Here is a 27643-nt window from a genome sequence, read left to right as displayed (position 1 = left end):
CCTTGCCTCTCTCGTCACTCGCCGCGCACGCCCAGCGCGTCGCCAGCACTCTCGCCCTTCGAGTGCTCGCCGCACGCTCGCCCTGCCATCCTCGCCCCAACACACCCCAGCGCCTAGCACACTCTCGCCCAACCGCCTGCACAGCCCCCGCCCTGCACGCCCGCCCTCGCCTCGCACTTCCCTTAGCCTTATTCTTCAGGTGTTTTCTCACACTTCCTCCGGGTTAGCTTGCTCCTCTATTTGTTTGATTATCCTTAACATTTATGTCTTCTTCTAATTCCGAGTTTAGTTCTTCGAGTGATTTCGAGAGATCTAGCGAGTCTAGCGAGAGCATGACTTCCTTAGAAGATCCGGAATTTACCCTTGATTCCCCCGAGGAGGAAGTCATCGCCCATAGTCGTCCTGGTAAGGAAATTCGTCATGTTACACAACAGATGAATATCTCTAATGCTGATAACCTCTGGTACGGCCACCTATCGTCCCACATACCCCTTACTAGCGAGTCAAAACTTAGGGCTTTGTGGCATATTCTTTCCTCTCACCAAATCATCATTCCTACCCCCGAGGACCGACTCTATCTAACTCCCAAGGGTTGCTATACTTTCTTTCAACACCATTTCGATGCAGGTCTTCGCTTTCCCATATGTGACTTCCTCCCGGAGTTGAACAATTATTATCAGGCGCATCTAAGTCTACTCACTCCCAATGCTTTGCACTCGATATGCTTTTTCATTGTGTTATTTCGGGCCTTAGACTTTTCCTTGAATTGCACTACTTTTTCCTACTTCCTGGTCTTAGCAAGTCGAAAGAAAGACCTTTCTACGTGACCTCTCGGTCTAGCCATAAGCTTTTTGACGGGGCCCCCAATCATGTGAAGGACTGGAAAAAATACTTCTTCTTTATTCAGCCCACCAAAGAGTTGACTTGTTCCACGGATTGGTATCATACTTTCACCAAGCCTAAGCTTTCCAAGGTTTACAAGAAAGATAAGACCTATCTGCACATAATGAGCGTACAAGGAGATAGATGCTTTAGTATTCCTCAACTCTTATCTGAAGATCTCCTGTGCCATGACGGGTTAAGTCCAGCAAAAATTAAGCTGAACGAGAATGATGGTAGATATTCTCATTTTTTCACACTTCTTGTTTCGTTTTCACTTATTATGTCCTTTGATAACATTCTCATCTGGTTCATTGTTTTTGTTCGCAGGTACTAGAGTCATTAATGTTGTATTGCTCCGTGAGGCTGCGAAGAAAAATGCTGGGGGTTCATCCTCAGCACCAAAGAAGTCAGTGGTTGCAGCAACCAAGACAGGAATGAAGGAAAATTGTTCTACAACTGAGAAGAAACCTACTGGCTCACCCACCACTGCGAAGAAGAAGGCAAGCTCTTCCTTCTCCACCCAGAAACGAACCTCCTCCCCGTCTCCTCAGGCTGAGTCCCCTCCTCATTCTGGCAGAGAGAGGACGTCTATTGATCTCAGTCCATCAGTCCAACAGAAAGGGAAGCGCAAAATCTCCGAGATCTTAGTCACATCAGCCTCTTCCCTAGAGATGTCTGGATCAGATGATGAACATCCTTCTGAGCCGACGATACATCCTTTGTATACCTCGGAGTCAGTTATCGTGGGCCGAGGCCCTACTCACATAGCTCAGAAGCTATTATTTCAGCTCCCCTCCCACGCAGACGCAGCTTTCTTGAGTTCACTGAGATGGTCTAATTTAGCCCGCCAGACATGCAGCAGTCTTATCTTTCTTGTAACCCTTAGAAAGCTTAGGCTTGGTGAAAGTAGGATATCAATCCGTGGAACAAGTCAACTCTTTGGGGGCTGAATAAAGAAGAAGTATTCTCTCCAGTCCTTCACGTGACTGGGGCCCCGTCAAAAAGCTTATGGCTAGACCGAGAGGTCACGTAGAAAGGTCCTTATTTCGACTTGGCTAAGACCAAGAAGTAGGAAAAAATAGTACAATTTAAGAGAAGGTCCAATGCCCGAAATAACATAATGAAACAGCATATCGAGCGGAAAGCATTGGGAGTGAGCAGACCAAAATGCGCCTGATAATAATTGCTCAACTCCTGGAGGAAGTCGCATAGAGGAAAACAAAGACCTGCATCGAAATGGTGCTGAAAGAAAGTATAGCAACCCTTGGGAGCTAGATAGGGTCGGTCCTCAGGGGGGGTATGAATGATGATTTGGTGAAAGGAAAGAATATGACACAAAGCCCTAAGTTTTGACCCGCTAGTAAGAGGGATGTGGGACGATAGGTGGCCGTACCAGAGGTTATCAGCATTAGAGATATTCATCTGTTGGGTCACATGACGAATTTCCTTACCAGGACGGCTATGGGTGATGACTTCCTCCTCGGGGAATCAAGGGTAAATTCAGGATTTTCTAAGCAAGTCCTACTCTCGCTAGACTCGCTAGATCTCTCGGAATCACTCGAAGAACTAAACTCGGAATTAGAAGAAAGCATAAATGTTAAGGATAATCAAACAAATAGAGGAGCAAGCTAACCCGGAGGAAGTGTGAGAACACACCTGAAGAATAAGGCTAAGGGGAGTGCGGGGCGAGAGCGGGCGTGCAGGGCGGCTGGGCGAGAGTGTGCTAGGCGCTGGGGCGTGTTGGGTGAGGATGACAAAGTGAGCGTGCGGCGAGCACTTGAAGGGCGAGAGTACTGGTTGCGAGTGCGAGGGGAGTGTGGGGCGAGGGCGGGCGGGCGAGAGTGTGCTAGGCGCTGGGGCGTGTTGGGGCGAATATGGCAGGGCGAGCGTGCAACGAGCAATCGAAGGGCGAGAGTGCTGGCGGCGCGCTCGTCGAGGCTGCGCGCTGGGCGTGCGCGACGAGTGGCAAGTGAGGCGAGGCTGCGCTCTAGGCGGGGCGACGCGGTGAGCGAGACTGCGTGCTGGGCGTGCGCGGCGAGTGTCGAGAGAGGCGAGGCTGCGCCCTAGGCGAGGCTGCACCGTGGGTGAGGAGGCAATAAGCGAGGCTTTCGGTGAGAAGGGCGGCCGGGCGTGAGGGCAATGTGGACGAGGGCGAGGGCGTAGAGAGGGCGTGTTGTGGTGAGGCGAGGCGAGCGGAGAAGAAAGCGGCTGGACGAGGGCGTGCGGCTGCTGTGGGCATGGTGATGAGAGCGCAGGGCGCGCAGGTGACTGTACGCTAGGGCTCGGGCACGCGTGTGAATGGCCGAAGGTGAGAAGACGAACACGTGGGGTGAGCGAGGGCGTGCGGCGGCTATGCAAGAGAGAGCTTATGAATGTAGGAGGGAGAAAATTCTGTGTAGGATAAGTGAGAATGAAGTGAGGAGGGGACCTCTATTTATAGAGGAAGCCCAGACCAAATCTTTCCCTTCATAACAGTATTGCGTTTTGATTTGTTTCCAAATTTTTGGTGACTAATAAGCAGTAGGGGAAAAATGCACAGCGCACATGTTGTAAACCGAAGACAACGCAATTGATCAAACTTCGAACCTACGATTCAGTTCGACTCGGGAGAGGAAGACTGGTGATACCTCATGGATTGGACCGCTAAGGTTAGGGCCAAACCAGATTTGGGACCTCTGGCACATCCCAGCCAAGGTGGAAGGCCCGTCACGGGCCCATGTATTCTCCTATAAATACAAGGTTTGAGTGTTTAATTCGATATTCACTATATTATATTTCAGCACCACCATTAGCTGCTCTCCACTTAGATCCTCAGTCTCTGACTTAAGCGTCGAATGGGCTACGCCGGATCACCCTCCCGACCTCTTTCTAACGGTCTTGTTCGTGATTTCAGGCTCAGGGCAAATTCGAAGCCTGCATCTGGACTAGTGTCAATTGCTGGAATCGGACCCTATATTTTCAGCGAGTATCAATCATTAATCTCATTTTTATTATGGTACATCTCTAATTTTAAATACAACATGTTTTTCTAATTCCATTACAAAAAATGTGTTCTTTCGCAATAAAAAAACTTTAATTAAAGATAGACAAAAGCACACGAAATATATCTTATGTGTGAGAAAATATGAAGAACCGATTCAATATGAAGAACCGATCAAAAGTATGACATGAGAACAATAACTCAGATTTAGCGAAGTTGTAAAAATTCGTTTTGCCACATTTTCTAATATTTTCACCTCTTTGGCCCAAAAAATCAACCGCGAATTTCGATGGCATAGACTGATGGGAAAATGAGGAAAACGGGATTGATGGAAGTGTTTATTAAAAAAAGGGAGTGAATGTAATTTACCTTTTTATCTTTTTTTTAAAATTTGTTTAAAAACTAATTTTTTTCATTAGTGTATTTAAATTTTTATTTTAATTTTATATATAATAAATTTTATAATTTAATTAATTAAAAAACTTACATGACTCAATCTCACCCAACTCAACCCAATCAACATCTCACTCCATTCATTCTCAATCTTCACAAAATATCTTCTTCCTTTCAACCCTCCTTACCATCAATTGTAATTTTGTTTGGTTTCTGGCTAACAATGACTCTACAAGGTATTCGTCTGCAACGTCTACCAAACACTTCAGCAAAAAAAAACAAAAATGTTATTAGTTGTCAAAATTTAAAATTAAATAGTATTCACTTAAGAAATTGGGTCGAGTCATCGAACCAGGTCGAGGTGGGTCAAGGTGCTGGGTCGAGCTCTTCACAATGCGAGCTCGTCCGAGCTCTTAACACCTCGACCCACTCTTCTGGATCGAGTTGGTCAATCTAGATACGAACAAAAAACATCTCAATCGAATACATGGGTCGAGTTCGACCAAGTAAAATTCAAAATAAAAAAAATAATTTCTTACTTATACATGATTCTTACGTTCGATTTCTTGCGGACGTATACCTTGTAAACTCAATGTTAGCTAGAAACCAAACAAAATTACGATGGATGGTAAGAAAAGTTGAAAAGAAGAAAATATTTTGTGAAAATTGAGAAGGAGTGAAGTGAGATGTGGATTGAGTTGAGTTGGATGGGATTGGATCGTATAAGTTTTTTATTTAATTAAATTATAAATTTTATTATATATAAAATAAAAATAAAAATTTAAATATATTAATAAAAAAATTAATTATTAAACAAATTTAAAAAATTGCTAAAAAAATAAATTACATTCCTTTTTTTTTAAATAAAAACTTACAACCGTCCTATTTTCCTCATTCTCCCATCTTTTGCCCCATAAATCGACCGCAGATTCCGGGTGTGTAGATTAATTGCTCTGTCTACGCTAGAAGCAGAATAAAATGAAGAAACATAGATAAAACCCTCGGCAACTGGTTTTTTCATTAAAAAACTTCAATAAATAAATTTGAACATACGTGAAAGGGAAAACCAATCGGCAAGATGGAAATAAATGAAACCCAATTCTAGATTTGATGTCAACTTCATACCAGAGTTTAATAAGATCCTGGCATCCCCAAGCACCACCGAGAAGTGAGAACAAAATACACCACACATGCCAATTTCTGGAAAATACAAAGACATAATGAAAACATTTGGCGTTGGCTGAATCTGTACATCGTCGGGTCGAATCCTTTCAGCCTCACCCGCACTCTCAGTGTATGAATCGTCATAAGATAAATTTTTCGGGAAGTGAAAAGAAGCGAGATAACATTTGAGTTCTTGAGTCCGGAACACCGCTTAGATCTTCGAAGATTGATCATTGATGTTGAGAAACAAATTTCTGCTGTGCGAGAGAAAATTGTACGTGAGATGGAGTTTGACTGTTTGAGTAAGTTTTGCAAAGTTTGTTAGATATCAGACGTGGAGGGGAAGGGATTTGGGAGATATTTTTTTATTGAAAACAATAAATCTATTTTTTAATGAGACATGATATTGTTTTAAATATCCTCTCTTTTTTTCTTTTTAATTTAATTATTTCAGCTATATCATAATAAATCATCATCTTGACCTTATGTCAAATATCATAATGACAATTATAATAACAAAAAAAATTATAATTTTGATTAGGTATGTATATATTTCATACGGACAAATTTCAATTTAAGTCATGTATTTTTCAATTTCTGTCAATTGTATTTTTTTCTCGCATGAGCGTGGATATGATATTACATACATCAACATCGTATCGACGTATCTATTTTATGGCTGGTACTTGAATTGGACGTAAGAGGAGATACACAGAGCTCACCTCTGGCCCCCTTTATAACACTCAGGTTTTTCTCACGTAGTTTAGCAGCAGAATAACCGTGTTCCTCGACCGACGAGAGCTCACCTTTTTGGAGTAATAAACAGAAAACATACACCCTTGTTTTTAGTGAGCATTAACTATTCTTGACAATACATTGAATAAAATTACAATAAAAACAAAAACAAAAAGAGATGTGAGGTGAAGGAACACAAAAGAACGCCTACATCAAATCTGTACCGAGTTGTGCCTTTGAACCTTTGGATCTTTTGATCTATAAATATTGGATGAAAACTTCATTAAAGACCATTAAAAGTGTGCAAAAAATTAATCAGCCATTTGAATTCACATTTGCTTTCTTCTGCTGATTCAAGGAGATCACTTAAGGCACCACTTCAAGCTCATATCAGATCTATTCCAGATATAGTTGTGCAACTACCGATAGTTGCATTCATCGCACTATCTTATTTACTTCTTCAAAAAATCTTTACAGAAGTTAATGTTAAAAAGTGTGGAGATTGTTGCATTGTGTTTTTGGATTGTCATTAAAAATGGTGACTTGTAAGAGATATTGCAAGGAATTTCAATTGAAAGTGTGAACTCGGTTGGATTGGGTTTATACAATGACTTTCACTAATAAATCTTCTAATGGAATCCTTCGTATACATAGAAGAGATTATAATTCTAAATTTTATAAACAAATATTCTTGCACTTTTGTTCTTAACAGTTTTAATTTATCATTAACCTTAGTTATTTAATGGTTCTTCATCACTATAGGCACCCCCTGTGTATTCATTAGACATCAGTTCATGTAGCACATATTCACCGCTTCTGTTTGAGCCTTTTCTGCATTTAGAATATTCATATGTTGTTCCACTTATCGGTTTAGGCCAAGAAAATACCTTCGGTTGCTAAATCCTAAATCAATTTATTGACTTAAAAATCTTGAAAAAAACAACATTAGATTATTCACCCTCTTTGAAATTGTTGCACTGATCCTAACACTTGGATAACTTAAGCATTCTCGAGTACTTCTAATGCACCGGGCATTGGGGCATTATCCCAATGCCTATACCATCTCATGTTGTCTTTGTATGGTCTCCAAAGGTCCTTTGAGTTTTTCTAAACGTAAACTGGATTTCGGGACTATATTTGCTAGAGATTAGCATAGATATTGTGAAAGATTATCTTCTTGTTATAATTAATTGACTAAATATAATAATAATCTTTATTATATTATTAAACTTAGCACATCATACTAACTAACTTTGGTATGTCAATGCGACAACAAAGTTATTTTTACAGTTTTATTTTTCATAATATTTGTCAACTAACTTTACTGGTGTGAGTTTATTATTAAGAGTATGTCTCTTGTGAAACGATCTTACATATATTTATTCGTGAGACGGGTCAACTATGTCCATATTTACAATAAATAATACTTTTGCAATAAAAAATATTATTTTTTCATGGATGATCCAAATAGATATTTGTCTCACAAAATTGACTCGTGAGACCGTCTCAAATGAATTTTTGTGTGTTATTAATTTTTGTACTTCTCTCTAACCTTTTATGAATTTTTCCCAAACTTTTCTTAAATTTATCTAAAAGTTCAAACTATATCAGTAAATCTTATCTAATCATTAATCTACATCTCCTAATAAAATAATACATATTTTTTAGGGGAAGTTGGTGAAAAATCCTCAATCAAAATATTTCTTTGGGTTCACTCCCTACCCACAAAATTGTGGTACTATGTCATACAAAATGTGGTACACTTCATGTGGTAATGTGGTATTAAAAAAGTACTTAGGGACTGAACACAAAAAAATCGACGGCTGGAGACTGAAGGCCAATTTCCCTTATTTTTTACACCATAATTATCGAACACAAAAAAAATTAGTATGTGTGCCACGGAACACTGGTAGTTATAGGTAGCATTAATCGGGTATTCAGTCGGGTTTGGATTACTTGGAATGGGTTGTTCTACCCGGATTACCAGATCCAGTATCCGATGAAGGGTATGAAGAAGATAAATAAACTAGTGGACTTGACTATTTCCCAACGTCATTCAAACTTGAAATATTCTTCCAATCCCGAATCAATGTAGTCCAAGGACCGTTTTCATCAATTCAGCAACACAAATCCAAGTCTCTTAAGTTTTATCTCCACTTCCCTCTCTTATTATCCAAGCCTTTTTTCATTTAGGAGAATAAAGGTGTACCCATACCCGAACCTAAATAATCGGGTACCCGACATATTCAGTAGTCCAAAAATGGAGTTGGATTAGGATATCATGAACTACTACTTGAAAAATCGAGTACCCAAACTGAATTATCCGAATACCAGAAAAATCCAACCCAAAGATTTATAGAAGGATTGTTGAAAACAGAGATTGCATGCCAATTAGTACGAAAAATTTTTAAATTAACAATATTGGAACTCAGGAATTAATTTGTAACATGTGTGAGGCCCGAGATCGAAGAAGACGGGAGGTGATCGCCGGTGTCATGAGGTTGATCGGACAACGAGCGGCTCCTAGCAAACTTCTGGGCGAAAGGAACATGAATGAACCTATCTCACATCGGAATGAGAGAGATTCTAAAACTGTTAAGGTATGAGACTATGCAGTTAAAGAAGACTTAAAAGATTTGACATGTACTACTCATATCAAGAATGCGAATCTTTTTTCGAGAGCTCATCACATAAGAACTCCAAATTTAAGCGTGGTTGAATTGAAGTAATTATGTGATAGGTGACCCCTTATAAAATTTCCTAGGTGCGTGTGAGTGAGAATATAAGTACACTGGAACAGACTCGTCTTGGTACAATTGAGACAATCGTCGAATCTGGGCCATCCTATATTTGTTTTTTTTGTTTGTTTCATAGTTAATTTGATGTTTGATGGAGTGTTTGGATGAACTAAAAATTGCTGACATAGCATTTCTATACAACAATTTTTTTGTATAAATTTTCACGGAGCCCAATTAAAAAATACATCAACAAACTTTAATTTACATTAATTATATCTAAGATGGCCAATTTCTATACCAACCAGCCCATGCAGAGACCAACCCACTAATCCCTAACGTAACTGCATGATTACAGAAAGGATTGGGCTCAATATCAGCAATCGCAATAACCAAATCTGCCAAATTTGCTGCCACAGCCATCAATCTCATCACCCGATCAACCCTAATTTTCTTGATATTCTCCTGTTCAGATCCTTCCTCCCCACATTTAACAAGCCTTCTTTCTTCCATAATCCCCTTCCGGATCAGTATAAAATCCGACACGACGAAGAATATGTACCCGAAAGCCTCGCCGAAAGCCGACACAAAGCTCATCCTTGGAGCAAGTTTTGTGTCGAGGACTCCGATTCTTGATAGCCAGAGAAAATGGTCGAAGAAGAAGTAAACCATTTCGCCAGCGTTGGAGAGGATGGCGAGTAACCGGAAGGTTACGGTGGCTCCTGGACTGCGCCGGATGGCGTTGAATCCAGTGAGGAACCGGCCGCTGCGGAAGGCCTTCCGGCTGAGCCCGGAGGCAACTTCCCATTTCTTGGCTCTGCCAGCGAACTCTGGACTTGTTCTTTCTGCATGCCAATGAACTAGTTTGGATACATATTGGAAGGTTTTAACAAGTTTGTCGATTCCATCTCTTTTTGCAAGAAAAATCACTAGTTTATCTACTGTGTCATTCATGGCCAAGGATGAAATTCGATTGTGTTAATCATGATGGGGGGGATTTTGAAGTGTAATTTAAACGTCGGCAGCCACAAAATTTATGGGTATTTTTTTGGGATAATTGTGGAATTATATGGTTGGATGGTATTGTTTTGTCCTTATATTTCATATTAATATTGTTTGTTTTTTCTTTCTTCTGTTTTTGTTTCCTTGGGTGAAAGAGATGAAGGATGAGCCTTTGGTTTTGGAGGTGGAGCTGTGGACAAGTAGCCCTTTTCAGTTGCATAATATATATTTTAAAATACATCTCTCTCAAAATAAATAATATTTCAAAATGTCTACTAAATAAATACACACACCGTAATCTAATTTTTTTAAAAAAAGTAAAGCACTATAAATTTCGAAAATAACAATTATTTTAATAATTTCTTTTATAAAATGTTATAAACAATCATCTTTAAAGTTCTTAATATGTTTACAAAAAAACTTGCTTAATATAAAAATAATATTATAAACTAAAAAATTAATTTATCAGCGCATAATATATGCACATGGATACTAGTTATTAACAAAGGCTCATTCAGATTAACAAACGTTTGGAACTTTAATGAGCGAACAAATATAATAACTTTTAATTTAATAACAAAATTAAAAGATAAATTTGTTCTCTCATTAAAAGTTAGTGTGTTGTCTACCGATCGAGCTAATCTTTGTGCCCATCGATAAGGTGAAACTTGCTTATTGAATATATAATTTTGATATACTTCATCACATCCAATATGCGAGAGTCATCTCATTGATATGCACAAAGGTCAACACAGTTGTGGATAACATATATAGTTTCAATGTAAGTCATCACTTCATTTAATCGAATTTCTATTAACTTTTTCTTTTTAAAAACTAATATAAAATATCTTATAAACCCAAAAAAGGTAATATCGGAAAAGGCTTGGTACACCTCTTGGATTTATAATATAACAAATTCACCGACTAACGCAATTGTCTACAAATTACAGTAGTCAGATAAACTGTATCGGAGAAATAATGAGCAACGTGCTCCCTGAGAAAATGTTGGTAACGCGAATTTGGCATATGACCATTCGTCAAAGTCACCTATTCCACTCGTGAGGGACGAATTTAGATAATCTTGTTGGATTAATAGTATTTTGTTAGATAATAATTTAAATGAACTAATTTGTCTCATGATCAAGATTTCTATCATGATGATTAATTGGGCAAAAAGCCTTGATACCTAGATCACTAAATAAAGGCGAAGATAAAATATCCGGGCTTTTCCCACCAACAATTGGGCCATCTAAATAAAAGCCCATATTGAATAAAGCCCATAAAATAATTTGAAAACAGAAAGGTTTCATTTTCCCGCGTCACCTTATTCCCTCCCAAAATCAAGAAAGTAAACATTCCAAAAACTTAGGGTTACGATTCTATCGGTTTTGATCTCCAAAACCCCTAAAAATTCAAATTTCTACTCTCATTTCCTCAATTCTAGCTCTGTAGAAGAAAATGCACGTTAAGGAAGTTTGTTTGGAAGGATTCAAGTCTTACGCAACCAGGACTGTGGTCCCGGATTTTGATCCTTACTTCAACGCAATTACGGGTTTAAATGGGTCGGGAAAATCGAACATTCTCGATTCTATTTGTTTTGTTTTAGGAATCACGAATTTGCAGCAGGTTAGGGCTTCCAATTTGCAGGAGCTGGTGTACAAGCAAGGCCAAGCTGGAATTACTAAAGCTACTGTGTCAGTTGTATTTGAGAACTCTGATCGTAGTCGCAGCCCTCTTGGATACGAGGATTGTCCAGAAATCACAGTTACCCGCCAGGTATTTTTTTTTAAAATTTCATGAGTTCTTTTTTTTGCTGAAATTGGTTTGTCCAAGCATTTAATTTGTCATAAAAAGCATGTGTTTTTTTTTGGAAGAAAAACCTCAACTTTAATAAAATATTTTTCAATTTTTGGTTTTTTGTCATTTCATGGGCCGAAAAGGAGAATAGTCTGTTGAATCGCACTGCTGATTGGTATTAGCATCGCATATTCTTGGACCTATCAGAATTTTTTTCTTGTACCTTTTTCCAACTGTAGTTGTCACGCCTCGGGCCAGCTTGACTGCACAATGGTCTCCAACTAATTCGTATGTGTCTTCGTTTTATGAAAATGTTTAACTAAGTTGCTATAGAAGTCCATTATATCTATTATAAAATCATTTTAAATCTTTAAATTTTTAGACAAAATGCATCACGTTAGTTCCTAAATGCTCTTTCCACCTTTGGGTAAAGAGTATGATGGTGATGTAAACCGCTATTGCCTCAAAAATTGGGTGATTTTTTGGACTTCTATCTTTAAAGGGTTTAAGAATTCATGATAGAAAAATTCAACTCATTTGCATGAGGAAGAAATTGTGATTTACTACTTACTAGCATTCATGATCTGCACAAACCTCTATGGTTTGTTTAGCTAACTAATCAACACAATCGGACAGTCACAACTCTTCCAGTACTGCAATCAAAGAAGCCTATTCCCGTTTTCTTATACTAAAATGCCTGCTTAAAAATACCCATTGGACTGACCTAATTCTCTTACATTATTTTATTATAGATTGTAGTTGGTGGAAGGAACAAATATTTGATCAATGGGCACCTAGCTCAGCCGAGTCGAGTTCAGAATCTTTTCCACTCAGTGCAGCTGAATGTGAACAATCCACATTTTCTTATAATGCAAGGGCGTATTACCAAAGTGCTGAATATGAAACCTCCAGAAATATTGTCGATGCTTGAAGAGGCTGCTGGAACAAGAATGTATGAGACAAAGAAAGAAGCTGCTCTCAAAACACTTGAAAAGAAACAGAGCAAGGTAGATGAGATCGACAAGCTTCTTGACCAGGAAATACTCCCAGCTATGGAAAAGTTGAGAAAAGAAAGGATGCAGTACATGCAATGGGCTAATGGAAATGCAGAGTTGGATCGACTGAAAAGATTTTGCATTGCTTATGAATATGTGCGAGCAGAAGAGATCAGAGACAATGCAGTCCAACGTGTTCAAGAAATAAGAAATAAGATTTCTGAGGTTGACGATACTATTACGAAGATGCAGGAGGAGACAAAGGACATGGAGAAGAAGATATCAGAACTGAGTGCTGAAAAAGAAGCAAGCATGGGAGGGGAAATAAAAATGTTATCAGATAAAGTTGATTCCCTTTCTCGGGATCTGGTGAAGGAGACTTCCGTGCTTAAAAATCAAGAGGACAATATTATGACTGAGAAAGAGAATGTGGCCAAGGTAAAGTTCGCTCTGTTAAATAGTTTAATTTGTGTTCTATTACATTTGGTCATATTGTCTATTATTTCCAGCTTGAGAGGGGTATCGAAGAATTAAGAAAATCGGCACAAGAGATGGTTACTGCTGTGAAAAATGCTGAAGATGGTGCTTCAGATCTTAAGAGAAGAGTTCAAGAGCTTTCAAAAAGTTTAGATGAGCATGAGAAGGAGCATCAAGTAAACAATTTAATACCCTCTGAATTACTATTCCACTAAGAACGTATGTAGCAATTTAGCACTTGGCAAATAATCTCTTTGACATTAGTTACTGTATTACTCAGGGTGTTATATCAGGTAAGAGCAGAATAATCTCTTTGACATTATTTAATGTATTACTCAGGGTGTTATAGCAGGTAAGAGCAGCGGAAATGAAGAGAAGTGCCTTGAAGATCAACTTGGAGATGCCAAGATAGCTGTTGGAAGGGCAGAAACAGATCTGAAGCAGTTGCAAACAAAAATAAGTCATTGTGAAAAAGAACTTAAGGAGAAAAATACTAAATTAACGTCAACACGTGAAGCTGCTGTTACTGTAGAGAAGGAGCTCAATATCAAGAGAAAGGATGTTGAAAAAATTAAAGAAGCTTTAGAAGCTCTTGCATATGAAGACAGCCAGATGGAAACACTGCAAAAGGTATGTCTTTCTTTGATGGTATCTAATTGTTCTATCTTTAAAGTACCTGCATCTTGACTTAAACTTGTGTTAGGACCATGGAACTGAGTTAGAGATGGTGCAGAAACTCAAAGATGAAGTACGGATAATCTCCTCACAATTGGCAAATGTTGACTTCACTTACAGTGATCCAGAAAAAAATTTCGATAGGTCAAGGGTGAAAGGTGTTGTTGCAAAGCTAATTAAGATTAAAGATAGCTCTGCAATGGTTGCCTTAGAGGTTCGTTAATTAACATTTGCTGCACTAAGTTATTTGCCACTTTTCCTTTTGCATGTGTATGTAGTAATATGAATGCTCTTTGGTGTTATCTGATAATATTTCCCGCAGGTTGCTGCTGGTGGGAAGTTATTTAATGTTGTTGTTGACACAGAAAACACTGGAAAACAGCTTCTACAAAAAGGTGGTCTGCGAAGGAGGGTGACAATCATTCCATTAAACAAGATTCAAAACCATCCTGTCCCACAGAGAGTTCAAAATGCTGCGGCTAGATTGGTGTGCAGCTCTGCCATCTCTGTCGTTGGCTTAATTTATCTAGCTCCTTGAATATAATTTCTCTTTCCTTCTTCAGGTTGGCAAAGGCAATGCTGAAGTGGCTCTTTCTCTGGTCGGATATGACAAAGCCCTGCAAGTATGTTTTCAGATGACATTTGCTTTCTACTTCGTTTTTCAATTTATGCATTCACTTTGGTCATATGTTCTTCATCATGGTTTAATAGTTAGCGTGATTATTGTAAAGCATTTGTCGCGTTGACATACTCATCAAATTCACTTTCACAGTTCCTCCTTTTTAAGAAAAAAAAGGTTTTAGCATTATAATATGTCCCCTTCTAAGAGATATAAGTGCAATGCAGAGTGCAATGGAATATGTATTTGGGTCAACCTTTGTTTGCAAAACAATTGATGCAGCAAGAGAGGTAAGCTCACCTAGTAACATGTTTTTATGCTAGTGATGTGCTGATGAACTTCATTTGATATATGCCCTATATGTTGCTGTACTCCTTTGAACCTTCCGTTTCGGTAATAGTTTCCTTGCAGCTACATGATTTGATCTAACAAATGTATATTGATGCACAATTTTTTGGCTTNTCCCCCCCCCCCCCCCCCCCCTCTTGAGCCATCTGGTTGCTGCATGCGTAGCTGAAGGATAACATAATTATTGTGCTCATGTAGACAATTGTCTATGTATTGCCACCCTGTTGATTTTAGTTTGGGCAGCATTGATACTTCTGGAAATGACATAAACATAGTTTAACCTTCACGAAATAATGATTAAAAAATTTTCGCCTTTGTTTTTGCTTTTGTGATGGTCTGTGACAATCATCTCATACCTATTTGCAAGCTTTATATTGCAGCTGCAGTTCTAGAATTTTGTTTCTCTTCCTTATTCTAATAATTTGATGTTTTATAGGTTGCCTTCAATAGAGAAACTGGAACACCTAGCGTAACTCTTGAAGGTGACATTTTCCAGCCCAGTGGACTTCTAACTGGTGGTAGCCGCAAGTAAGAGAATTATCCATAGGTTTTGGTTTTAATTTCCAATTAATTCACCCAACTAACCCTAGAAATGGTGAATATCACATCATTCTAATATTCTAGCTTATAATGTCAGAGGTGGAGGTGATCTATTGAGGCAGCTTCATGCTTTGGCAGAGGCTGAATTGAAGCTTTCTTTTCATCAAAACCGTCTATCAGAAATTGATGCTAAGGTTTATGTTCCTATTATCTACCTTTAAGTTTGTGATGATGCAAATTATGTTTGTGGTCCTCTACTTTTACACTTTTGGACTGCAAGAGTTGGTTCATTTATCTATGTTATGCTTTCTTTGTTGCAAGTGTAACAACGATCTCAGCATTGTATCCTTGTTTAGACTTTAGAGCTGTACGTACACTAAAGAAATGGTTTAAATAATTTATTTTGAATTTAGTCTTATTCACTAGTCATGGTTTTTGTTTGTCTAACAAAAGACATATGAACAAAATTGATAACAGAAATTGGAGATATATGGTGACTATATCCAGTGTCTGCGTTTCTATTTCCTACTGTGTAACTGCACAAGCTAATTTTCACGGAATTTGGTAGGGGTGGAATATCGTACCGTACCGAAAAAATGCATACTGTATATCGTACTCAAAATTAATGTATTAAAATTTTTTATACCGAAATGTCGCGGTATACGAGATTTCGGTACGGTATCTTGTATATCCAAAAAATACCTTATCTTTTTCAAAAAAATTAATTTTATTATTTAAAAATATCATATATTTTTTAATTTATATATATTATTTTGGTATATATCGAAAATTTTCAAATTACATACCTTTACCGAACTGAAAATTTCGGTATTGATACCATACCGTATTGAAAATTCGGTATTTTTTTCCCACCGCTAGAATTTGGGCAAGTGATATAGTATTGTTACTTCAATGTGAAATCCTGTTATAGGTGAGATGAGACTACAGAAGTAAACCTAAATCTACATTCTACATTCCTTATTGATCTTATGAAGATAATAATTCTTCCATGTTTTGGCATCAGATTGCTGATCTTCTTCCCCTTCAAAGAAAGTTTAAAGACCTTAAGTCACAGCTGGAACTCAAGTCACTTGACCTCTCTCTCTCCCAGAACAGGCTTGAGCAAAATGAGCATCATAAGGTTGTCTTTTTTTATGTGTACTTAATGCATCTAAACTCAAGTGTTTTGTTTTGCTATTCTTCATTTTTAAATCAGCAAGCACTTTCATCCAGTATTCTCTACTACTGCATTTTCATCTCTATCTCTCTGTTTCCTTGATGATGTATAGTTGAGTGAGTTGGTGAAGAAGATTGACAGGGAGCTTAGAGATGCTAAATGTGCCTTGGAGGAAAAGAAGCTTCTCTATGAAGATTGCATATCCAAAGTTTCTTACTTGGAGAAGTCAATTCATGATCATGCTGGAAACAGGGAAACCAGACTTAAAGACTTGGAGAAAACGATAAAGGAAACTAGAAGTCATATGCAATCAGCTTCAAAGGATCTCAAGGTAGGTATTATGCACATTCTAGCATCTTTTAAGTTTAATCTTCTGCAGAAGGCAGTGACTATAAAATGATCTTTGTTTCATTTATAACTAACTTTGAAGCCTCACATCTCCACTGGCCACAAATTGTAGAAAAACACTTAGAGTTGCCAATTTTCTGGGAAATTATGAAATCCCACTAGTCATGCAGACAGAGTTCCAGAAATGTCTAGAACATCTTAGAAAGTAAATGCTAGCTAACGTGAACTAATTTTTTGACTTATATATCAGGCTAAAATGTTTTAATAAATAATTTTACTACTTAAAATCGTTGTTCTAAAAAACGATAGGCGGTAGGCGGACAACTACCTACCGCTTAGGCAGTTTTTTTGAATTAATTTTTATAATATATAGTAATATTATATATTAATATCTTTAAATTATTTTTATTTTTATTTTTATTTTTGGATATTAAATCATTGTTTGATATAGGTTGAGAGAACATGACTAATATAACAATGAGATGAACTTTTTATTTTAGGATATTAAATCATTGGTTAAATTAACTCAATATCATCGTTACGATCTTTCTATTTTTCAGATGCAAAATCATACTCGTGAAGTTTTCTCACGCTAGATCGTAGACGAATATGAAGTTTGATGTCTTAGGGTCAATCAACAAAGCACATTTCTCGTTGGATTTTGGTTTAAAGCCTATAAAAAATTATCATTCAATTTTTTAATTTAAATTAAAAGAACAAAAACCTTTAAAAAAGAAAACAAAAAATAAATAAATAAAAGACTAGGACCGCGTAGGCTGGCCCAACTAACCTTTTTCTAGGCGGTCGGCTGCCAGCTAATGCCTAGGCGGTCGGCTGCCAGCTACCTAGGCCGATTTTTATAACATTGCTTAGAACTATATGTATGTCTTCCTTAACATAATATGTAACATTGCTATCTCAATTCAAACTCCTTCGATAAACTGTTAACAATGAAAAATGAGTTGAATATGTTTCTTTATATCATAAGTTTTTTCCCTAATAATGACATAAGACATTATAGCTATCTTCTTACAAGCATCTTGACCTTTGATGCATCATCTCACTTGGTGGCTCAAGGAAGGTAACCACTTTGATTAGGCATTGAACATAATATGTTGGAGCATTCTGTTACTTCACCCTTCATCAAATAAGGGAAATTATTGACTACCTGTGATATCCTTGACAATATTCCTTAGGGGCATGAGAGTGAAAGGGAGAGACTGGTAATGGAATTGGAAGCTGTTGATAAGGAACGAACATCACTTGAGCACCAACTAGCTGCTTTAAGGGAGCAGATGAATGATCTTACTATTGTTGTGGAGTCTCAGAAGACCAAGGTACATAGAGAAAAGAATTTGATGCTCTAAGAAGTATTTCTTATCAGAAGACAGCAAAATTATCATTCTACCTTTTTCTTTCAGGTTACTTTATTAAAAAAGAATCATGATGAGGCACAATCTGAGCTCAATTTGGCCCGCAGAAAACTCAAAGAATGTGATTCACAGATTACTAGTATTGTCAAGGAGCAGCAAGGAATCCAAAATAAAATTAGCGAGGCAAACTTAGAGAGGAAAAGAATGGATAACGAGGTAAATTAATGGAAGCCAATTACTCTTTTGAGGCCGATCCCGATTTTCTTACATTTATTTTTAATAAATGTAGGTGAAACGCATGGAGATGGATCAGAAAGATTGTTCTTTGAAGGTTGAGAAATTGATAGAGAAGCATTCTTGGATCGCAACTGAGAAACAACTATTTGGGAGAGCTGGATCAGATTATGACTTTGCGTCCCGTGATCCTCATAAGGCTGGGGAACAATTTCAAAAACTGCAATCTGAACAATCAGGGTAAGACCTGAGCGAGATAAATAGAAAAAAGATCGAGCAAGAATGCAAGATAATTGTTTATTTTTATATTAGGCCGGATGTTGAACTTCAGATTTAATGTCCATATTAAACAGCAAAAGCAATAGCCCAGAATTTTCATTGTCTTCTTCCTTTTTGTTGTAGCCTAGAGAAAAGGGTGAACAAGAAGGTCATGGCTATGTTTGAAAAAGCTGAAGATGAGTACAATGACTTGATTTCTAAAAAGAATATTATCGAGGTTAGTAATATTGAAAACTTGTTTATATCAGATGGTTGTTACTTATAATATTCTTTCTCTAGAATGACAAGTCAAAAATCAAAATGGTAATTGAAGAGCTTGATGAAAAGAAGAAGGAAATGCTCAAAGTCACTTGGGTTAAAGTAAACAAGTAAGTTTGGGTAATAAAATTCAAGCCTGCTTACGATATTTGTCATGGTTTCTGAAGTAGAATTGAAGTTACTATAACGGTGCTTTATTACCATTTCTTGAAATAATGGCCATACTTGTGAGCAAAATGCTTATCTAGTGCTCAAATTATCCAGAGATTTTGGATCTATATTTTCTACTCTGCTGCCTGGCACAATGTCGAAGCTCGAACCACCTGAAGGATGCAGCTTCCTCCATGGTTTGGAGGTTCGGGTTGCTTTTGGGGGTGTCTGGAAACAGTCCTTATCTGAACTTAGTGGAGGGCAGCGATCTCTTCTTGCTCTCTCTTTAATTTTGGCCTTGCTTCTTTTTAAACCAGCTCCACTCTATATACTGGATGAGGTATGTGAAAACTGAAATGCTCGTATGCATCAAGATGTCTTAGTTAAGCACGATTGAAATACCTTTAGAAATGTGTCAAAATTATTTTCCTTAAAGGAATTACACATTCCTATAAAATCATTGAAGGAGAGTGTACGTATGAGGATAAAATCATTGAAGGAGAATACATATGAGGATGGCCAATTTGATATTCTATTTTTTTCAGTTGTCGTGATTTAACAATTTCTCCATAAAGTTTCCCCTGATCTTTTATTAAGTCAATGCAAGTGTCACATTATTACTTTGAAAATGAAATAATTTGGTTGTGTTGTGAAACTTTTTGCAAGTTCGAATATATTCAAATTCAATTTGAAAACTAATTTCTCGTACATGCATCAGGTTGATGCAGCTCTTGATCTAAGTCACACTCAGAACATTGGAAGGATGATCAAAACTCACTTTCCACACTCTCAAGTTGGTCCTTTTCCTTCTTTTGTCCACTTTTGTCCTTCCCCTAGTACGAAAATTTGCACCCAAAATAAATAAAAGTGGCAATCCAATGCAAAAGCAAGAAGAAATTTTCCTTGACAGCATAAAAAATCGTTCAAGATGCTAGAAATATCATTACCATTTTGTTAATGCACATTGCTACCATATCTGATCATATTTCGTGTCGACCTTGATTTTCTCGCAGTTTATTGTGGTGTCATTAAAGGAAGGCATGTTTAATAATGCCAACGTTCTTTTCCGGACAAAATTCGTAGATGGTGTCTCTACTGTACAGAGAACTGTGACAAATAAACAAAGCAAGTGATTCCAGCTATCTGGTAAGGATTATATTTCCTGATGTATTTCACAAAATAACGCTGAGTATATCAAACCTACCATAAACCTTAGATTCTTTAGTCATCTTGCAAATGTTTTCTTTGTGCCAATATTGGACTTCGATTCTGCTCTAAAGTTTTCGTTATCTTTCATGGCTGAAATTGGTCATTGGCATCACGAGCGGCTAAGTTTTGATAATGTCGTTATTAGAAGCAAAAATTCAGTTTCCATTATTTCTTTCCGATTTGTCGTGTAGTTTTTTAGCTACACTCGGTCCAGTCAATATAAACGGTGTTACACCCTCCAACACCATGCAATGAAGAGAGTTCACATGATCCGATCCTAAATCTTTCTGTGTTATCGCTTTTCAGTGAGGTCACTCTAGCATGTCTTGATGCAATACTGTGGCCAAGATGCTAGTGAGTTTACTTCGAAACCAGCTACATAGATACTTTAACAGAAATTAAGGGTAGTCAAATTTATAGAAACGCCAATGGAATAATTGGGATATCATGCAATATGCCCGTCTATCTGGAAGCTGTTTATCGCTCAACTTTGAATGACATACTACTTTCGTTAGATATGTAGCTTAATGAATTTCTCTTGATTATGCTTTAATTTTTCTTATTTTCTTGCAGCCCTCGTCCTTTCATATCTTTCCACAACAATCTGATGGTCATGGGTAGGCTCTCTGATTTCAATCTTAGTCATTTCGTTTGTGTTGTGTAAGATGTATTCAATTTTTTTTGCTGAAGACTCCAACTCCCTGTAATGTAAGTAATTTTATATGAGCTTCATGCGTTTCTACTTCTGTACTTTTTTGGATTATGCTTTCTTGATGTTGTAATCCCAACAATAGATTTGAATGGCTTTGGTAGAACCACAAAAATGTTGTGCAACATTTATTTGTTTGTTTATTGTTGAATACCTATACCGAGCCAGGTTCCTTTGGTTCCAAAGGATTGTAAATCCAAAACTAAAACCGAATTGGAACAAGAACAGGAACAGGAACTGAAGGCATATGGTTCGAGATTTTTTATTATTAAGAATTAGATGAACCAATTAGCAAAATAGTTTTACTTAATTTCTAATTAATCAATTTTTTGATAATTTAGTAAAATCACCATTTTATTTTTTAATTAAATAATAAAAAATAAATTTAGTAAATCAAATAAACAATATTTTATTTAATTTTAATTAATCAAAATTTTCAATTAAATTGTGAAATCACTATTTTACACTGAATAAATTAAAAATTATATTTTTAATAAGTTAAGTTTTATGATTTTTAATAACTTGAAAAATACTATTTGGATTTTTTGAACATAAAAAAATTAGCACAAGAATATTAAAACGATTGGACCTAGATATATATAAAGAGAAGCGAGACAAAATTTTTTTTAGAATATTATTTTTCGTCCTTTTCACTTGTATAATTTCATTTTGATCATATCGTTAATCAATTAAGAGATTTAGTCAATTAATTTGCACAAATTTTTTTATTTTTGGTCATTTTCCATAAAAATATTAGCGTGATATCAGAAAATGATGATATTACATTAAAAAATAATGATGTGACGTCAAATATGGCTGACATGGACCCGAATATTGTTGGCTCCTTTAACATTGGGGTGCAAAATACCAAAATTGAAAAATATATAAGTTTCCCACTGTTTTAACACTAACCAATTGAATATTGATCGAGTCTTGGTCTCTAGTTAGTGGAGAAGAACCAAAGCCCTTATTATAACGTGCTCCCAACTTCCTTCTAAATAGATTAGATTTGACTTTGGTTTGGTAGGATTCGTGTATTTGCATTGCTACCCCTATCAACTATCATAAATTACTTAAATGCTCACTTTCCCATACATGCATGCTTTATTTTTCTGACGAAGACTTTTGTTAAAACCATGGAAAACCCACAACGGCGGAGGCACCAACAGGCTGCCGTCTGCGGCGGAACCTCCCCTCGGCTTGTCCGAAGCAAAAGCGGAGGTCCTGTGGCAACTTCTCTGGTTGAAGTGCAAACCTTTATTTCCAAATTTTCCAGAACCTCTAAATTAGGCGAAGATAACTCCAACTCCTCTACAGTGAAAATGAAGAAAAAGTCACCGGAAACCGCCGGTGGGTTTGTAAGGTTTCTGCCACGGGCCAAGAGCAAGAGCGAAGCGCCACCGAGGAATACGAGATCAGCTTCCACTTCTCCTTCAGCATGGGCATTGTCCCCAGGCCGATCTTTGACTGGTTCTTCAATAGTTGCTGCGGCGTCGGCGGCGGTTGCGGTTCATAAAAAATCTCCGGCAACAGCAGGGGCTTTGGCTCTGTTCAAATCTCAGGCGGGTGCTCCAGCTGTGGCGAGGCCGAAATCTCCTGCGAACTCGGAGAAATCGATGAAGAAGGGATCGAAAAGCGGGGGCGTTGGAGGGTTGCTCAAGTACTTGAGACAGAAGAAAGTTTCGCCTGTATTGGAAGAAGAGTACCATCAGTTCAGCGTGATGTACAACAGATTGTTGCAGTGGAGGTTCACCAATGCTCGAGCTGAGCCGTCAATGGCTGCTGTCAAGAAAATTTCTCAGGTAGACATTACTTCTTATCCTAATTAGATTCCAAGTTATTTCAATTATAATTATATGTTATCTACTATAACAAAATTCAAAATGTGATAAATTTTGAGGGAAAAATAGAAATAAAAACAGAAGATATTAGTACATTAATGAAGTTTTTCATTTTCAAATTACTTGAGCATGTGAAATAAATCTTTCTAAAATATCTGATAAATTTAAGCGAATCATTTACCAAGGTGATCACAGTTCGATTTTGCGGTAACAAAAAAAAAACAAAAATCGAATTGTCATATACGATTGATTAGTCTTATTAAAAATCTTGTGGATTAAGATTTACTTTTTTTAATGGTTTTGAGTGGTTTCGGTTGGTTTACCGTTTTTTTAATGTTCAAGCAGAATGTAAAATATTAAATTATATATTCAAATTGATTCGAATATAATAATAACATAGTGTTTTTTTTTTTTAAAAAAAAACTCAAATCATATAGAAATAAAATTTGATAAAATGATAATCATGGATCGGATCGAGTTGAATATTCATTTCACAAAATTTATTAATAAACAGTTCATATGAGTTTTTGTGTTGACAAAAATACCTAATCCCGGAGGTGGAATCATTTCTAATTTCTAAATCTAAAAAGGTCGATACAAATACGTTGTCCCAAAGATGCGACAATGTTCGAAAAAAAAGGATTCCAATTGAATTATTTTACCTATTTCGTATAACAAAATTGATTAATAAGACAGATTCATAAGAGTTTTTGTGTTGAAAAACGTCGATACAAATCTATTGTCCCAAAAATGCAACAATGTAATTTTAAAAAAGAATGTCATTTGAAATTTTTTACCTATCTCCGTCCCATCTAATCACGGGAGATGCCGACGAAAACTTCTCCGGGTGTAGCATTTTCCTCTCTCTGATTGGGCGGGTTTGTCTCAAACGATCTAATATATTATATCAAACAACTTTGAACTTTATAAAAGAAGAAAGTTTATAAGTATGATTAATTTGTGATTATGTTGCAGAAAAAGCTGTTTAGCGGCTACGCAAGAATTTCCATAATCCGTAACGTAATCGCGGAGAAGAGAAGCCAAATCCAAAAGCTGAAGCACGAGATCAAACTGAATCATATTCTGAACTCGGAGATGAGTTTGCTGAATGAATGGTCGAGATTAGAGGCCAAAAACGCAGAAGCAATCGGTAGGGTTTCAAGAAAAATGTCAGCCGCATCCGTTTGCCTCCCTCTCCTCCATGATTCTAAAGTAAGTGAAATATGCTATATAAACTGGCTTTTTAATGGTAATCAATTTCGACAGTTCTGTACGTGGACGAAGTAAGATTACTGAAAAAGACATAAACAAATCGAATCGAGCTGAATATCAAGAAAATTTTCATGCTCGAATAAGGTATATTCGAGCTCGATTCGATTTGCAGCTCAAAATATTATATTTTTGGCTGAATTCGTTTCGAATCAAGATTAGGGTTCGATTTTGAAATATTCGGGAGCTACTTGAAAAGTTAGGGCTAAATATATTTATTAAATATATAATTATTATTAAATTAATGAAATTTTAAAGCTCGCGAACTATCAAATAAAATAATTTCGACTTGATATCATGTTCGAGAATGTTCGAGTTTGACTCGAGTTTGATAATTTCGAATACGAATCAAATATATTCAAGCCGGTTCGAAAGCTCGGCCAGCTCGATTCGTTTACACCTCTAATCTTATAATTAAGTTGGTTTAAATATGGTTTTGATTATCTAATTAGTTAAAATTTTACTCACTGTAATAACTTGTTTTTATTTTATTTTTTTTTAACAAATATAGTTTTTTTTTTTTGCTGGAATATTGACTTATTCACAAATGAAGTGTAAATGATAAGAAATATAATATAAATATCAATTCCCATTAATTATTCTTTTGCTTTCTTTGAAGCTAATCATTACCAGAATTTAAAATTAGCCTGGTCAATATATTTTCGATTTTTTTACAGTAAAATAATTTTTGTAAATTTTATAGGAAGTTATATCTTTTATGAAACTTTTGATCATTTTTCTCATTTATCCCAACCATATGATACTATTAATATTCAAAGTATAAGTAAAAATACTATATGATATTCAAAGTATATATTTGTGATTAATCAAATAACAAAACTAAAACAATCCAAATAATCACTTAAATAATACTCATTTAGTTGTTTTAATAGCAAGTGTTAACTATCCAACTATTTTTAATTTCTGATCGACTAATAACAAATTATTCTATTTAATCCTTCTCGTGCATATATGTATTTGGTCAAACTCTTTAAGCTTTAGAGGAATTTTATTTAAAATTTCAAAATAAAATAATAATTATAAATAAATTTCAAAATAAAATAATCATTATTTTATAATTAAAAGTTTTCATTTATTGTTTTCAATAGGCAGATGCAATGTCTCTGTACGATGCAATGTCCAAAGCCGTGGGAGTGATGGATAACATAGAAGCAACTATTTCAGGAATGCATTTGCAGGTATAATTTAGTTACATTTACCTTCAAATTAGAATTAAAAAAATGCTTCACAAATTAATTAATTATATAAAATGATTTTAGGCTATATATTTAAATTTTTGCCACATGCATGGATTTTATGTGTCGGATAATCTAAAATTTATCATATTAGAAACTCTTATAAGTGATCGGAGTAGAAGTTTAGCTAAACGCTACTATGTTTAAATAGCTTACAAGTTCTTATATCTAGCTATTTTAGATATTTATAAGCGGGAAAATGATTTTTTTGGTACACTAATTTGTCGGATTTTGAGTTTTGGTCCATTAAATTTTTGGGTTTTATGCACGAACTTATGATTTTAGGTTATTTTGGTATAACTATTGGCGATTTTCTGATGTCCCACTAGTATTTTTCTAAATGTTAGCATTTTCAGTGTCACGTCGGTATTAAGATGAAATAGATCTTAAAGCCAAAGAAAATCAAAATTAGTGCATCAAAACAAAACTTAGAGAACTTAATAGACCAAAACCCAAAATAAAAAGAGTTAATGAGCCAATTCTTTTTCCATTTTACAAACTTCGAGAACTCATTTCAAGAATAGGATGTAAAGATATTTGAATAAAATAAGACAATTAAGTTTAAAGAAGTTGATATATTTGATATTATAAAATTATTTAATTTTCACAAACACGAAAAAGGAAATTATATAATTGAAAAATGAACAAATAAATATTTTTGTGGGATCTGAGTTGTGTATATTTGTGATGTAATAAAATTTACGAAAACATTTTATTATTTTAAATATTAAAATATACAAAAACATAAATTAGATTTTAGCCTAATATTTTTTACACAACTCTTTTAAAAAAATTGCCTCATAATTCATAGCAATTAGCATATAAGCTCTCAAATATGAACGACGATTTCCTAAAGGTGTTTTCTAACCTCTCAGACATCATTTGACTCACGGGACGAGATAATAAAATATTTTAATATGGGGATAATAAATTGAAATTTATGGATAATATGATTATTTTTAACTCCAATTATTATAAAACACGATACAAAGTTGGATGAATCAAGAACATAGAGTCGTATATTTTACATTAAACGGTGTCTTAGCGTATTGTATTTTATGTCGATTTCGTACATTAGTACTTATATTTTGTTTGTTCAAGGCTGAGAAAGCATGTTTTATGCTACTGGAACTTGCGGTGGTGCTAAAACAACAGAAGCAATTACATGAGGAATTAGGAAATACTATTAATTCAGTGGCTGCATCTCTAGAGGTAATTCAGAATCAAGTTTTGTGGGAATTTAATTTATTTAAAATTTCCAAGTTTTGGTTTTGATCTTGCACTAAAAATTTGATCTTGCCAAGGTTTACTGGGAATTTGTAATGAATACAGTTTGCAAAATGCTTGGATATTAGTGCTTTTATAGAACAAAATCGGATTATAGACACGAAAATTATGTTGTTAAAAAATAATCACAACAATTGATTATTTAATATTTGACGTGCAGGTTCAAGAGAAGAGTTTGAGAGCTCACCGTATTCAACTAGCGAAGGAAGTGAAATAAATTCTTTAATTAGAACCAAAAAAATATTTGTTAGCCAAGATCAAGAAGATCGGATCACAAAAATTAACTTCTTGTGATTTCAATCATCTCTTCTTTCACAGGATCGATTGTTCTACGTATTTAACACGAATTAATTAATTACAACACACAGAAATTAGAGATTACCTTTGAAGCGTGTTTTCGATCTTTCTCTGCACTGGATCTACGCTCCAAACCTCCAAGTCTTCTCTGGTGTTCTCTCAAACTCTAAACGTAGGATTGTGTGTGGTCACTTGTTACAATATCACATATATATATATAATATATTTGTGATATCTTGTAACGTAAAATATAATGATGATATCTTTTAAAATATAAATTTAAATGGACAGAATATATTATACCATATCTAGAAGATTTAGATGATAAACTTCCATGCAATATAATAGTCCAGATAAATTTATCCCACATATACCATAAATTATAACTCATATAATTTATCCGAGTTTATATTAGAGCCACCAGAGGGACCTGGTCGGATTCAATTAAATTAAGCTCCAATAAATTAATTTGATCCAATCAACGCATGATTAATCAAAATAATTTATTAATCTTATTCTACTCCACTAAAAGAATAAGATTGCACTCTCAAATTAATTGATATTACTGAAGCACAAAATCAATAATAATATCCTCTGATTTATCGACCCAACAA

The 27643-nt window shown here is 35.8% G+C and overlaps 3 protein-coding genes across 3 annotated transcripts; 2 read left to right on the top strand and 1 right to left on the bottom strand.

Annotated features, from left to right (window-relative positions):
- Positions 1–9057: 9057 nt before the first annotated feature.
- On the bottom strand, positions 9058–10033 carry LOC140983171 (peroxisomal membrane protein 11-4-like). The gene has a single exon (XM_073450099.1). It carries the CDS (start codon positions 9841–9843, stop codon positions 9169–9171), a length of 675 nt encoding a protein of 224 aa, XP_073306200.1. The 5' UTR covers positions 9844–10033; the 3' UTR covers positions 9058–9168.
- Positions 10034–11223: 1190 nt separating this feature from the next.
- On the top strand, positions 11224–21204 carry LOC140983503 (structural maintenance of chromosomes protein 2-1-like). The gene is made up of 21 exons (XM_073450584.1): positions 11224–11667; positions 12441–13121; positions 13193–13336; positions 13500–13790; positions 13864–14049; positions 14158–14322; positions 14399–14458; positions 14682–14744; positions 15239–15330; positions 15440–15536; positions 16367–16483; positions 16632–16850; positions 18064–18204; positions 18289–18456; positions 18530–18714; positions 18877–18970; positions 19033–19121; positions 19276–19501; positions 19880–19954; positions 20175–20307; positions 20944–21204. Exons 1-20 carry the CDS (start codon positions 11350–11352, stop codon positions 20292–20294), a joined length of 3531 nt encoding a protein of 1176 aa, XP_073306685.1. The 5' UTR covers positions 11224–11349; the 3' UTR covers positions 20295–20307; positions 20944–21204.
- A 998-nt stretch (positions 21205–22202) lies between these two features.
- LOC140983558 (QWRF motif-containing protein 7) lies at positions 22203–27643 on the top strand. The gene is made up of 5 exons (XM_073450648.1): positions 22203–22881; positions 23896–24132; positions 25299–25388; positions 26547–26657; positions 26893–27643. The coding sequence occupies exons 1-5, from the start codon at positions 22216–22218 to the stop codon at positions 26947–26949; spliced, it is 1161 nt and encodes a 386-aa protein (XP_073306749.1). The 5' UTR covers positions 22203–22215; the 3' UTR covers positions 26950–27643.

Source organism: Primulina huaijiensis, chromosome 8 (assembly GCF_012295235.1).
Source record: "Primulina huaijiensis isolate GDHJ02 chromosome 8, ASM1229523v2, whole genome shotgun sequence".
NCBI classification, from domain to species: Eukaryota; Viridiplantae; Streptophyta; class Magnoliopsida; order Lamiales; family Gesneriaceae; genus Primulina; species Primulina huaijiensis.
This window is presented reverse-complemented; position numbering and strand designations above follow the sequence as displayed.